Source organism: Chanos chanos, chromosome 3 (genome assembly GCF_902362185.1).
Source record: "Chanos chanos chromosome 3, fChaCha1.1, whole genome shotgun sequence".
NCBI lineage: Eukaryota > Metazoa > Chordata > Actinopteri > Gonorynchiformes > Chanidae > Chanos > Chanos chanos.
Window position 1 is genome coordinate 52,291,084 of NC_044497.1, and position 12,497 is coordinate 52,303,580.

At 39.3% G+C, this 12,497-nt stretch overlaps 2 protein-coding genes across 2 annotated transcripts; one reads left to right on the plus strand and one right to left on the minus strand.

Moving 5' to 3' along the window:
- The first annotated feature begins 2,384 nt into the window (after positions 1-2,384).
- Positions 2,385-5,361, plus strand: LOC115807886 (tubulin alpha chain, testis-specific). The gene is made up of 5 exons (XM_030769076.1): positions 2,385-2,619; positions 2,966-3,114; positions 3,210-3,362; positions 4,349-4,876; positions 5,068-5,361. The coding sequence occupies exons 1-5, from the start codon at positions 2,499-2,501 to the stop codon at positions 5,359-5,361; spliced, it is 1,245 nt and encodes a 414-aa protein (XP_030624936.1). The 5' UTR covers positions 2,385-2,498.
- Positions 5,362-7,050: 1,689 nt separating this feature from the next.
- Positions 7,051-10,135, minus strand: vps37bb (VPS37B subunit of ESCRT-I b). The gene is made up of 4 exons (XM_030768048.1): positions 10,022-10,135; positions 7,939-8,110; positions 7,472-7,554; positions 7,051-7,350 (listed from the first exon to the last, which is right to left on the minus strand). The coding sequence occupies exons 1-4, from the start codon at positions 10,133-10,135 to the stop codon at positions 7,051-7,053; spliced, it is 669 nt and encodes a 222-aa protein (XP_030623908.1).
- Positions 10,136-12,497: the final 2,362 nt, after the last annotated feature.

Below are 12,497 nucleotides of genomic sequence, written 5' to 3' on the forward strand. Positions count from 1 at the left end.
ACAGCAAAGATGAGGTCCAGATGTTTATTTTCACTTTATCTCTAACCCCATCCATGCAATAAAAAACAAACAAACAAACAACTTACAAACTGAATTCAATCAGTTTATTGATTGATGGCGAAACAATACATAGTGCCAACAATCATGAAAAAAATGCTTTTGATTTCAATTTCGATTTAATTTACCTGTACATTACATTTATTCATTTTGCAGACGCTTTTATCTAAAGTGACTTCCAGTAAATGCAGAGTCCAAGCAAATAACCATCAAGGTGCCGATTGTTGCATAAGCGCTACCGCTAACTTTAGGCTAGATACACACGCAAGGAAGTAAATGGAATAATACATTCAGCGACAAGCGATATAAACTATCGCGTGCCAAGCATCGCAGTTTAAGTGCTAGACTGATCTACATCATAAAAAGCATCTGTGCTCACAGATCAGTTTAGGTAAAAGTGCCTTGTAGGCTACACATCATGGATCATGGAGTGAGAAGTATTGCGTTAGAGAATAGAGAGAGTCATTGGCGTAGTAGACAGGGGTCGAGTATAATTGGGTGATTTAGTTAATGCCATGTGAATTTCATCACCAGAACCAGTATGCTTCCAACATTTCATTTTCTACAAAGTTACCTAAATTTAAAGCAATCTATTATGAGCAGCATGGTTTCATTTTCAATACACGCAATGTTAGAAACGGCAAACAAGAAACAAACAAGAGTTGTTATGATTAATATTAATATACAAAACAATATGTAAGGGATAATGGCCTATGTCAGAAGAAAACTGCACAGTGATTTGCGATTGTTTTTGCATACCAATGCATTTTCCACTTTCCCGCGCGAGCAGGCAGACTGCTCGAGGCCGAGTTTGTGGCGGTTAACCTGAGTTGAAACTGTTAATTTTTCTCCTGCTAAAATCAGCCAGCTAACGTTTGAGTTCGAAAAATGCTTTTTAACAACCGACAGGCAGCGAGGGACGTTACTAACCTGTTTCCGTTGAAAAAGTTGACGTTTGAAAGATAGGGACAATCCAATCATAAACTTGAGAAATATGATAGACATACATTTCAGAGGTGAATCAGACATTTATCCAATTAAATAAAAAGTGGGCGGGGCTGCTCTGCCATTAACATATATAAACTTTTGATTCGGCCCTTAATTGCTCTAGGCAGTCAAGTAACCTTGAGAAACGGAGGTCAAACTTGCGACATCAACCATAACTAAGACGATTAATTGATTTGATCGTTAGCACCATATATTTATATATATTGAAAATCTGATAAAATGGTAAGTGCTCAAGCTGTAAGATGCGTTGATTTTTAGATTGCACTCCATTGTAGCTTTTTGCTAACTAATTGCCTAATGGATTTTTAATTAACGTATTTGTACTGAATTTATACTCAATTTATTTTGTCTTAATCAGCAGTCGCCTTGTTTTTGATGGAAATGGAATGACACTGCTCAAAATTAGCTTATAAAATAATCGCAGCTTGTCAGTTCTCGAGTATCAGCTAATAATTTGCTAACCTCTCATGTCTTAAATACACAAACTTACGTTTTCGGTCAGAGCGTTGTAGTTCGGGGTTTGGGAGGTAAGGTATTGCCATAGGGGTCGATCGAGCCATTTCTTGCTTACTTGTCAGTTTATAAAGCTAAGGCAGCCTGAGTGGAAGGATATTTCAAAGTTGTTCAACGGATAACCGATCCAACGGATAATTACAGAAGGAAGCAAAAGAAGGAGGCCTGTGTTTCTTTTGTCTTGATTGAGTGTAATTTTCGGTTTATTTATTAACTATTTTTAGCTAATTCACCTCATGGTCTTAAAGTTCTGACTGCGATTTTAAACGAATCGGGGTCATGGTCTTGTAAAGTTTTAGCACGGTTAGCTGTTCTGTCTCACTTGGCCAATTTGAATTTGAAACTGAGGTATACTGTTTTTCCCCGCCACGATACTACGGATCCCCCAGACAGGACGCGGAGAAAAATGATGTTGCGTTCCCGCGCAAAAACCTTTGAGTTCCCTTGCTAATGTTTTGTATTCTCTCGGTATTCATGCATTTGCCACTTACGTTTGCTTTTGTGTTAAATTGTAGAATAGAACAGTTTATTGAATTTAAGTTTGACCCTTGGTCTCACAAAGATATCGTGACGATTGTCGATCGCAACAAGGTAATGTAATTATCGAATGCTCTGAAACGTTTTCTGAGATCTTAAAGGAAATAACACCTAGTCTGTTATATGCTCTCTTGCCTGAAATTAAATAACCGCTTTTGAGCCAGGATGTATTGATTTTTGGAAGTAACAATAGTGGGCTAATTTTGTGAGTGACTGGAAAGATTTCTATTTTTTTTTATTACATTCATACAGCTAGCTTACAATATTTCCTGTTCTTATAGCGCGAGTGTATCTCCATTCACGTGGGACAAGCAGGTGTACAGATTGGAAATGCCTGCTGGGAACTCTACTGTCTTGAGCATGGAATTCAGCCGGATGGGCAAATGCCAAGTGATAAAACTGTTGGTGGAGGCGATGACTCATTCAACACCTTTTTCAGTGAGACTGGTGCAGGAAAACATGTGCCCAGAGCAGTGTTTGTGGACCTCGAGCCCACAGTTGTTGGCAAGTACAAAATATCCACACTGCAGAAATATATGCTCATGTAAAATGATACAGACTCCACATACAGGTACATGGTATATTTGTTGGCTTTGACGCACATCCCAAAAGAGACATGTCCTTAAATGCTTTTCATTAAAGCAATGCTCTATGTAATGGAACAAGATAAGTGATAATTTCATGAAATTTGTCAAAATATTTCCACAGAGGAGACATTTAAACCTGAATACAATTTAAAAGTGTTTTGTAAAGAATACGAAAGAGCTTAGCTAATAGAAAATTCATTGTTAAACTACTTTGAGATGACACAAGCTGCCATGTGTATGCTTGGTCTGGTTTGTCTGTACAGATGAAGTTCGTACAGGAACATACAGACAACTGTTTCACCCTGAGCAGCTTATAACAGGAAAAGAGGATGCTGCAAACAACTATGCAAGAGGCCATTACACCATTGGCAAGGAGATTGTAGACTTGGTGTTAGACCGTGTTCGCAAGCTGGTGAGAGTGTTGTCCTGTTTTGTTATTATCACTGCACAGAGGCCACACTTTTAAGATCAACTAATGACTTTGTACATGTTTTTGAAAATTGTCAGTCTGACCAGTGCACAGGACTCCAGGGCTTCCTCATCTTCCATAGCTTTGGTGGAGGGACCGGGTCCGGCTTTGCTTCTCTGTTGATGGAGAGGCTGTCAGTGGACTATGGCAAGAAATCCAAACTTGAGTTTGCCATCTACCCTGCACCTCAGGTTCTGTTCTGTTGGTCTTTTTCTTATCCATTAGCCTTCGAACAAAAGTCTGAAAGATATTTTAAAACGTGTGGAACAGATTTACTCACATGAAGAAAAAGACTATATAAGAAGATAGTAAAAGTATGGAGTTTCAGTTTGTTTTAGATTGTTAAATAGCTGTAAAACATTTTCTGCTTTCATAAAGATTGACAAAATTGTAAACAGTATACAAGGCTTCTACTGTCATGTCAGCATTTAAGTTTAGCTTTAGAAATTATATATTTTAATGACTTGCTCTCATGCCATTGGAAAAGGCCATGGTTTTTGGACACTGTCAATCAAGCAGCTAGTTAGCCTCCCTATGATCTGATAGAAAACATAGGCGTTTATGACGGTTATCAGCCAATGAGTAGAAAGGGCAGGACTGAAGCCCAGCAAGCTAGATTTACTTTGTGTACTTTGAGCCATAGAATTCTAAAGTGAAGGCATTGAAGAGAATTAATCAAAATTAGTGTGGCTATCAGTTTAGTTCTTGACTGATCACATGTGTGTGCAATGCACTGTGCTATCTAATGCTGCTAGTGAATAGACTGTCAGGAATGCAGCTTTCACATAAAATGTGTGGAGCTCATCTTTCCTCTGTTCCACTAACCTTAAGCTCCTTTCACACAAGATCCACAGCATCAATGAATTACCTTTTTTGGCAGAAGTGTTCCCAGTGTAAACCTGGAATGCATGCTAAAAAGTCCACAACTGAGTGCTCTCAAAGTTCCAATGATGTTTAGAAAATTCTGTCTTTTTTTTTCCCAAGAGAGGATTTCTCACAACTGCTCTCTTTTCTTAATATGAGTGCACAGTAGTCAGTACATGGGCAAATAATTTGTTATTGGTATTCTTGATCATCTTATGTTAATCATGCTGAGATATGTTTCTTAGATACTAATGTTTCAGGAGCCAGAATGTGCATTTCAATGGGTTTTTTTCTGTTTTGCTTTGTTTGGCAGGTTTCTACTGCTGTTGTAGAGCCATACAATTCCATCCTCACCACCCACACCACCCTGGAGCACTCTGACTGTGCCTTCATGGTGGACAATGAGGCAATTTATGATATTTGCCGTCGCAATCTAGACATCGAACGCCCTACGTACACCAACCTTAACAGGCTCATTGGCCAGATAGTTTCCTCAATCACTGCGTCCCTTCGCTTTGACGGCGCTCTCAATGTGGATTTGACAGAGTTCCAGACCAACCTGGTCCCTTATCCACGCATCCATTTTCCGCTGGTAACCTACGCCCCAGTCATCTCTGCTGAGAAGGCTTACCACGAGCAGCTGTCAGTTGCAGAGATAACCAATGCCTGCTTTGAGCCTGCCAATCAGATGGTGAAGTGTGACCCTCGTCATGGAAAGTACATGGCCTGTTGCATGCTGTACCGAGGTGATGTTGTTCCCAAGGATGTCAATGCAGCCATTGCCACCATAAAGACCAAGAGAACAATTCAGTTTGTAGACTGGTGTCCAACAGGCTTCAAGGTACACTTTTGGTTTCCTTTTGAGTGTGCTAATCAGTATTGAAGCTAATTATTACGGTAGTGTTTATCCTTAAAAAAAAGAAAAGAAAAAAAAAAACAGCCCCTGGAGGAAATGATTAGCTTTCTGACCATAACATGCTGAACTCAGTTGAATTGTTTCGGCTAGATGAATTTGTGGTCCTTTTTCACCAGGTTGGCATCAACTACCAGCCACCCACTGTGGTCCCAGGGGGTGACCTGGCCAAGGTGCAAAGGGCAGTCTGCATGCTGAGCAACACCACAGCCATTGCTGAAGCCTGGGCCCGTCTGGATCACAAGTTTGATCTGATGTACGCCAAAAGAGCTTTTGTCCACTGGTATGTTGGAGAGGGCATGGAGGAAGGAGAGTTCTCTGAAGCCCGAGAAGATCTGGCTGCACTGGAGAAAGATTACGAGGAGGTGGGAGTTGATTCAGTGGAGGGTGAAGCCGAGGAAGGAGAGGAGTAGCACAAATGGTCTCAGACCTCAAGCATTCGTTTCTTGTTCCCACTGAATGACAATAAAATGTTGTCTGATGCATTTTGAGTTCAACTGTTCAGAGTACCCTCTTAATTTGACAATAAAAGGTATTAAATGCAGTGTCCCTTTTCCTCATTATGAAGATGAATGCTTATAGGAATATCATTGTATCACTATAGTTGGTTTTAAAGCAGATGCTCTAAAATGAAGAAATGGTCCCGCAGGTGTAATGAAACTCAGACCCAGCCTTTAGGGGAAGCAAACTGTCAGAATAAAGGTGACCAAGAGAAAAGAGGAGGCACTTTTTAGTAATAGAACTTTTATTCATTACAGCTAAAAAAGTAAAGAGAATTTTACAGTGCACTTTACACTGAGAGAGTAGCAAGATTTTGTTGCAATATAAAATGGTTGTAATGTGCCGTTTACTCATATGAGTGATTTTGGTTGGACAATTGAACACTCCCTCTAATTTAACAGAAAACAATGTAATAAATAATTTATACTCTTTTTAAACCCCAAAATGAACTTTGAACTAAGTCATATATTGATTTTATAATACCTAATCTAATGATCATAGGAATTTAGTCTTTTATTATATACCAAGGCACATTTGAGATTTAGTTAACTAATCTGAAAACTTCCAGTTCAGTAGCTACCTTATGAACAAGTTTTACCTGCATTCTCCAAATCCTCAAAGAACAAATGAACTTTTGAATGTCAGCATGTTATACACTCACTATTATATCATCACAAAGTTATGTTTCAAGTTACACAAAATGACATGAGATTTCTGGGCAGAATCAAATGTTCTCATGGCTCACTGTCATAAAAGTATCTCTTCATCCCCAAAGAACACAGCACAAACCATGCTGCTAGTCAGATGTGACATGTGTTCACAACTAACAGGGTTAGGTTATAGTTTGTGGAAGCTCAGTATTTCTCAGCTGGTTAGATCAGTACTGAGGGCTAAAGAGTTTGAAATATTTAGTCTCAGAGCAAAACATCTGAAATTACCACATTGTCAAACAGCTGAATGTGTCTCTTTTTAACAAAAACTGCCCAACAGATCCACTTCTGAAATAATCTAAACTTTACTGTTTGAAACAGTCTACTACATGTAACCACATTTATGGTATAAAATTAATTCAAATATAGATTTACTCAAAGAGCAGACTCATGACAAAAGCATGTGAACTACACATCAAAACTCTTAAATCTGTTTAAAATGAGACAGTCAAACAACACATTTCCATTTGTAAAAGAGCACAGTATATTTCCATTTTCTGTAAACATTTAAAAATAACACCCCAAACAACTTATTCATGTAATTTAACATGGTCCTGTTATAATGTGTTTTGACAGGACAATCAGCAAGAGAACAGAATGTTTTTTTTAGTTAACATAATCAGTTTAAGGTCTCAGAGCACACCAACTGGTCTCCAAGTAACGAATGAGATACCCGGACTTGCATATACAAGGTGTACGTATTTCCCATACATAGTTATTTTTTGAACGGGGGAAAAAAAAAAACAAGTGTAAATAGCAAGATAACGTTTTTCCACTGGAAAAGATCAAAAAGCTCATGTCCGTGCATGATATAGCAGGTCCTTGGGAACACACCCGGAGATGGCCTTAAAGGAAGTGCCGATGAACACTGAGGCTCTGAGGAACCGATGGCTATGGGATCGCCGGATAGGGTAAAAGTGCCGTTTGAGACGTTTGTTGTGACAGAGGAGGCGAATGTCGTGTTCTCCTGGGGGCAGGTACAGGGGTACCGTTGGTAGGCTGGGTAGGTGACACGTGACCTTCCTGAGGCTTGGTAACAGGGGCACAGGGTAGCTGGAGGCCTCTCAGCACCACATCCTCCAGTTTGTCGATCTTCACGCGACGCAGATGGGCTAGCTTCCTCTTGCTCTGGTATTCATCAATGAAAGAGTCCAGAGACAGTTGCCCTTCCAGGAATAAATCTGCCATATTCTAAAACATAGGGTTCAGATTGAAAACAACAATTGATCTAAATGATCCTGATCTGCACTGAATCATAAGTACCAACTTGTGCACCCTGTGTAATGAACAGGATCCAATAAAGAGTGATTACCTCAGTCTCTTCTTCAATTTTTGCTCCTTCAGCTTGTAGAAGTGCTAAGAGAGTATCCAGTGAGCTGTTTTGTGAATTACAATCTGTGTATTAAAAAAAAAAAAAACATCTTTCAAACAAACTGACAAATCCACGCACTACGGTTCTCTGGCAGATCAGACATACATTCAGATTATGTTGGAGTAACATGGGGGCTGGTGTCATATACATTAAAACATGAGCATTCATATGACTTCCGGCTGTATCACAGCTAGTATATATGGTCGAGGGAGCAGGGCCAGCTTTTGTGGGCCAAAGTATCTGCTGGTTACCCCACAGGAGAGAACAAATATCACAACTATAAACTTTATACATCCCACTATTTGCTATCCTCATTGTGCTTTTTTTATTTTTGTGTTTATTATTATTATTATTATTATTATTATTATTATTTAATCAAAGTATCCCTTGTAGAAAGATGTGTTTACCAAAAGTGGACTTGCGGAACTGGTAGGCCTCAAAGAGCTCCTGCAGACACATGTATCGCTTGGTTAACAGGATCCTCTGTTGATCCAGTGCAGGTTGAAGGCTGAGGTTCTGTTCTGCAAGGCTGCGGTTACTGGCAAGTGTCATTTCCTTAGTCTGCTGGACTTCCTGTATCTGAATGACCACAGCAGCAATCTGTTATCAGCTGTTCTGTGTACTATGTATTTCGCTGCTGATGAATATATATGCATTATTATATATGCTCTATGAAAGAGCAAAGCGACAATCTAGGAAATTCCTCAGCGTCTTCAACTGTTATCTGCATACTGAACTGTTGCTCAATATTTACGTATGCTGTAAATCAAGTAACACTACACTCAGAAGCTATGGCGACAGCATATAATTATTCCTGATGGTACACCTGGTAACGATTAGCAACTGAATGCTTTATGCTCTCATATTAGAGATCAGATTACTTAAAATAGATTCCATGCATACTGCTACCTAACCCCAGCTATTTAATCTCACATATCAGACTATACTTTCTCTTTAAGAGAATGAACGCAGGTTGTGCATCTCATGCACATGCTTTAATTATTGTTGTTCATTTCTCATTTCTTAATGTAATATACCGTAAAAACATTCGAAAAAGTGGTGATCCCAATTCATTTTGTCACCAGTCATCTCTCACATTTCTGGGAAGGGATGAGGCCAATTTTTGGAATTAATCTTAAAAAAAAAAACCAAAAAAAAACGAACTATTCTTTGTTCCAAACTGTTTTGAAGTCTAAATTAACTAATAAATAAATAAAGCAGATAAATTAGAGTACCCAAGTTAAATGAAAGAGATCATATACAGGTATTCTGATAAACATTGTTTCTCAGTCTCATCTCATTGAGTATAAGGAATGCAAGTGAAACTCATAATGGTTAAACATTAACTGTAAGTTCATAGAGTGTACTTGATATTTGCCTGAAGATAATGAAAGTCATGTTTTAAGGTGCGTCATGCAAAAAATGTCACGTGCTGACTACTGTATATTTTAGTACCTCTTACATGACTCAACATTTCCCCTTTGATCACTGCATATTCCTGCCCTTGATACTTCAGACAATTAACTTTAATGTAGTATCTTTAAAGAATGTTAAATGATAAAAGTCATCTGTCTCTTACAAAAGCTCCGCGCGAACACACTCACCTTGTCTGTTATTGTTCATGCGCAATCGATATAACTGTATACTTCACCCTACGTGTATACAATAATTATGTCAGTCAGGGAACATGACTGGACTTAGCTTACAAAAACAATTCTATGTGTGAGTAGCCAATTCTATCACGATTTCTTGTTATTGTGTGTTGTAACGTGGCTTGGTTTTATTTTGTGAATAAAATGTTGAAACTTGAGGTTTAGAAGTTGTAATGTAACGAGACGTCATACCCTATTGCATTTTACTACTGTTCCATATCATGCATATGAAACGAACGATTTATTTACGGGTTTGGGCGAAACAATTCACGAAAGAATGTTGTCTAGACAAACATCATCATGACTGTTCTTTTCTCTTTTCCGTCTGAACAGCAAAGAAGAAAGCAGAGACCTCGTTTCAAAATATAGGAACAAAGCAGAAACTTCGCCTAAACTTGCTTGTGAGACAGACATGCAGCGCACCAATCACACTAACAAACGTTTTGACTCGGACATTTAACTGTATTTACAATTCGGAGTAGATTACATCATTAAACTGAGAATATTTAAGCAAATGTACGGTGATCTGGTATGCGTTCGATAAAACGCATACTATCAACATGTCTGGGAAAAGACAGCTTACAGCATGAACATTTTATGAAATTTCGAACTGATGCCTTCAGATGAATCCAAATGAGTGTCAGTATTGTGTTTATCGATTTTCTGCTTCTGTAGTCGACTCCATACCGAAGACTCAGTATGCCCGGGTGCCAGGGTGTCGGGAGTTACCATGCACGACCGGTTTTTGAAAACAACGAGATAAAATTAAACAAGAGGCCTGCGTCCCACTAACTCAAACACAGTACTGGCTTGCGCTTCTTAAGAATAGAGCACCTACCTTATCCGTTTCACTGACAATTTTATTGAGCTTGTCATCATCTTCAAGCAACTCGTTTAGTTGTGTCACAGAGTAAGAGCTGAATTTATTTGCAATTTCAGGTATTTCTCCCATGGCTTTCTTTTGAGCGCTCAGTTGCTAGAAGGTAGCGCTCTCCCTACTCCTTATGCGAATCCGGAAGTACTGTGCATGTCTTGCCAAATCAGAGCTTGACCGAGAGTGACGTACTTGGCTATCTGTTCAATCCAGGCTGTGCACTTCCAGACGACTGTCGTCAATACCTCAAATTAACGCATGCGAGACGGCTTTACGCTGGACTTGTATTCACACCGGACGCATCACCCACAACGCATTTTTCTCGAGAAACAAGATAACATCTCTTTACTAACAGAGCGCCTGGCAAGCGGACTTTTTCACACGATATCACTGTGGGAGGTGCCTCCGGAGTGAATACTGGTTCTGCGCAAAACCATCTTCCTTGCCGCATCCAATGTGAAACAAGTTCAAGGCACTGATATTTTCCAGATAACGATTCGGGACAGGTACTGGATGCGGCACTAGACAAGAGTCTATGACCCAGTACCTGTCCAGCCGCCAACTGTCTAACAGCGTCCCCTTCTTTGGTGACACACCCCCTCGCAACAAAATCAAGCATCAGCGCCACGAAATGAGTGAATTATTCTACTGTTTATATCAATGCGATTTGCACAATTCCATAATTCCATCGTTTTAGGTCCTAAATCCACATCGTCTCATTTAAAGGGGACTCTTGTACAACCAATGTCAACTACGTTTTGAAATGAATGTGCCATCTACTTCCTGATGATACTAGACTATAGCCTATTGTCCAAAAGTGTCAAACAGAACATTAAATTCTGAGCACAGTCTCATCGTTAAATAGTAAACGTGCTAACCAGGTTCATCCAAATTCCTTGTAGCCTGAACTCGAACTTCAGAGTAAAATGTTATCATTTTCGCAATATTAAAACAAGGAAATTAGCATTGATCTAAGTCTAATCAGTTTGTTTCACGGTTGTGATGAAAACGACATAGCCAATGGTTAGCAGTGACACACCTACAGTCTGAGTACCACGGCTGAATAACGGAGAGTGTCAAAGAATCTGAAATAGAATGCAAACGCATGGAAGCCAAAGCATTTTTTAAAGGCAGTGTCAGTTGGTAATCTGTCTCACACATTGGGTTAACTTCTGTCAGCGTTTTCTTCGATCAGCAAGCTAAATAGCCAGATTATTCGTTCTTCAAGAGGGCCAAAATGACGTTGATTACATCGAAGCCATACAATGTGCCGCGGAAAGAGAGAAGGTTTGATGACTCAGGCTTCATATCAATTTACTACTTGCACACTAAAACGGGCAGATTGTCTCTAAAACAGCCACATGAACGTTAACTTTGTTCAGTAAAACGACATCAGTGAGCCAGCAGCTTTTTAAAACCTCAGATTAGTTAAATACTGTAAAATTACATTGTTTAACTGCCTGTCAAGCTGCTGTGTCGGCTTGTCAGTTAATGTACTGAGAATATTTCAATATTCCTTTTTTAACAGGGTGCATGGAATAGGAGACTGCGCAAAGCGGCGTTCACGCACACACGGTAAGGATTTTTCTGGTCGGCCCACTTGAAACCCAGACATCCAGTAACATCAATTTAAAATCCAATAAAGTCCACACGTTGTTAGGAAACTTGCGAATCACGATCCGACGCAGCACTGCAGACACTTAAGTGAGTGAGCAGACCAAGAATTTTTCCGGTGATGTTGTTGGTACTTCTGTTATCTCACGGCTTTCTCAACAAAACATATTTGATTGATCTGAAGGCCAGTCTGTCAGCTGCATTTAACAAATAAACCACCACGTATGTAGGCTACATTTAAAATTTAACGGTCCAGTTGAGTCTCCTGTATTTATAGAAGCAGCTATGCTTATGACTCTGCAGATCAGTCATCGTCTGTTTTCAGATTTATGATCAAATTCTGGGTAAAGAAATCGTTCAATCCCAAAACAAATTTGCACGGGCCTCATTCCCCCTCAAAGTCACTGACATCAGTCAGCCACATGGCACTGCCAGCCTGTCCCTGGGTGTCTCAGGGTCTCAGGACTGCAAATAAAAATGTACAAGTGGACAATCTCATGAATGCACAATTAGGAGAAAGGACAGTTCTCGCATTCTCAGAACTCATACGCGTTTCTTTGTATATATATGTGCAGTCATACTGTTATCAATTTTTATTCAGAATCCCTTTCTTGGTCAGTGGGTCAGGAAAACCTCAGATTTAAAAAATAACGACAAGTTAATACTTTGATCTTTGATAAACTAATCTTCTACTGAATCAGTTGTAGAGTTACTCTTTTATTAAACAGCAGGAATACTTGGTGAAATGCAGACATTTGACCAGAGAACATGTAATATCCCATATGTAACTACTCATATTTGGTAGTAACTTAATCAGTGTTAAGAG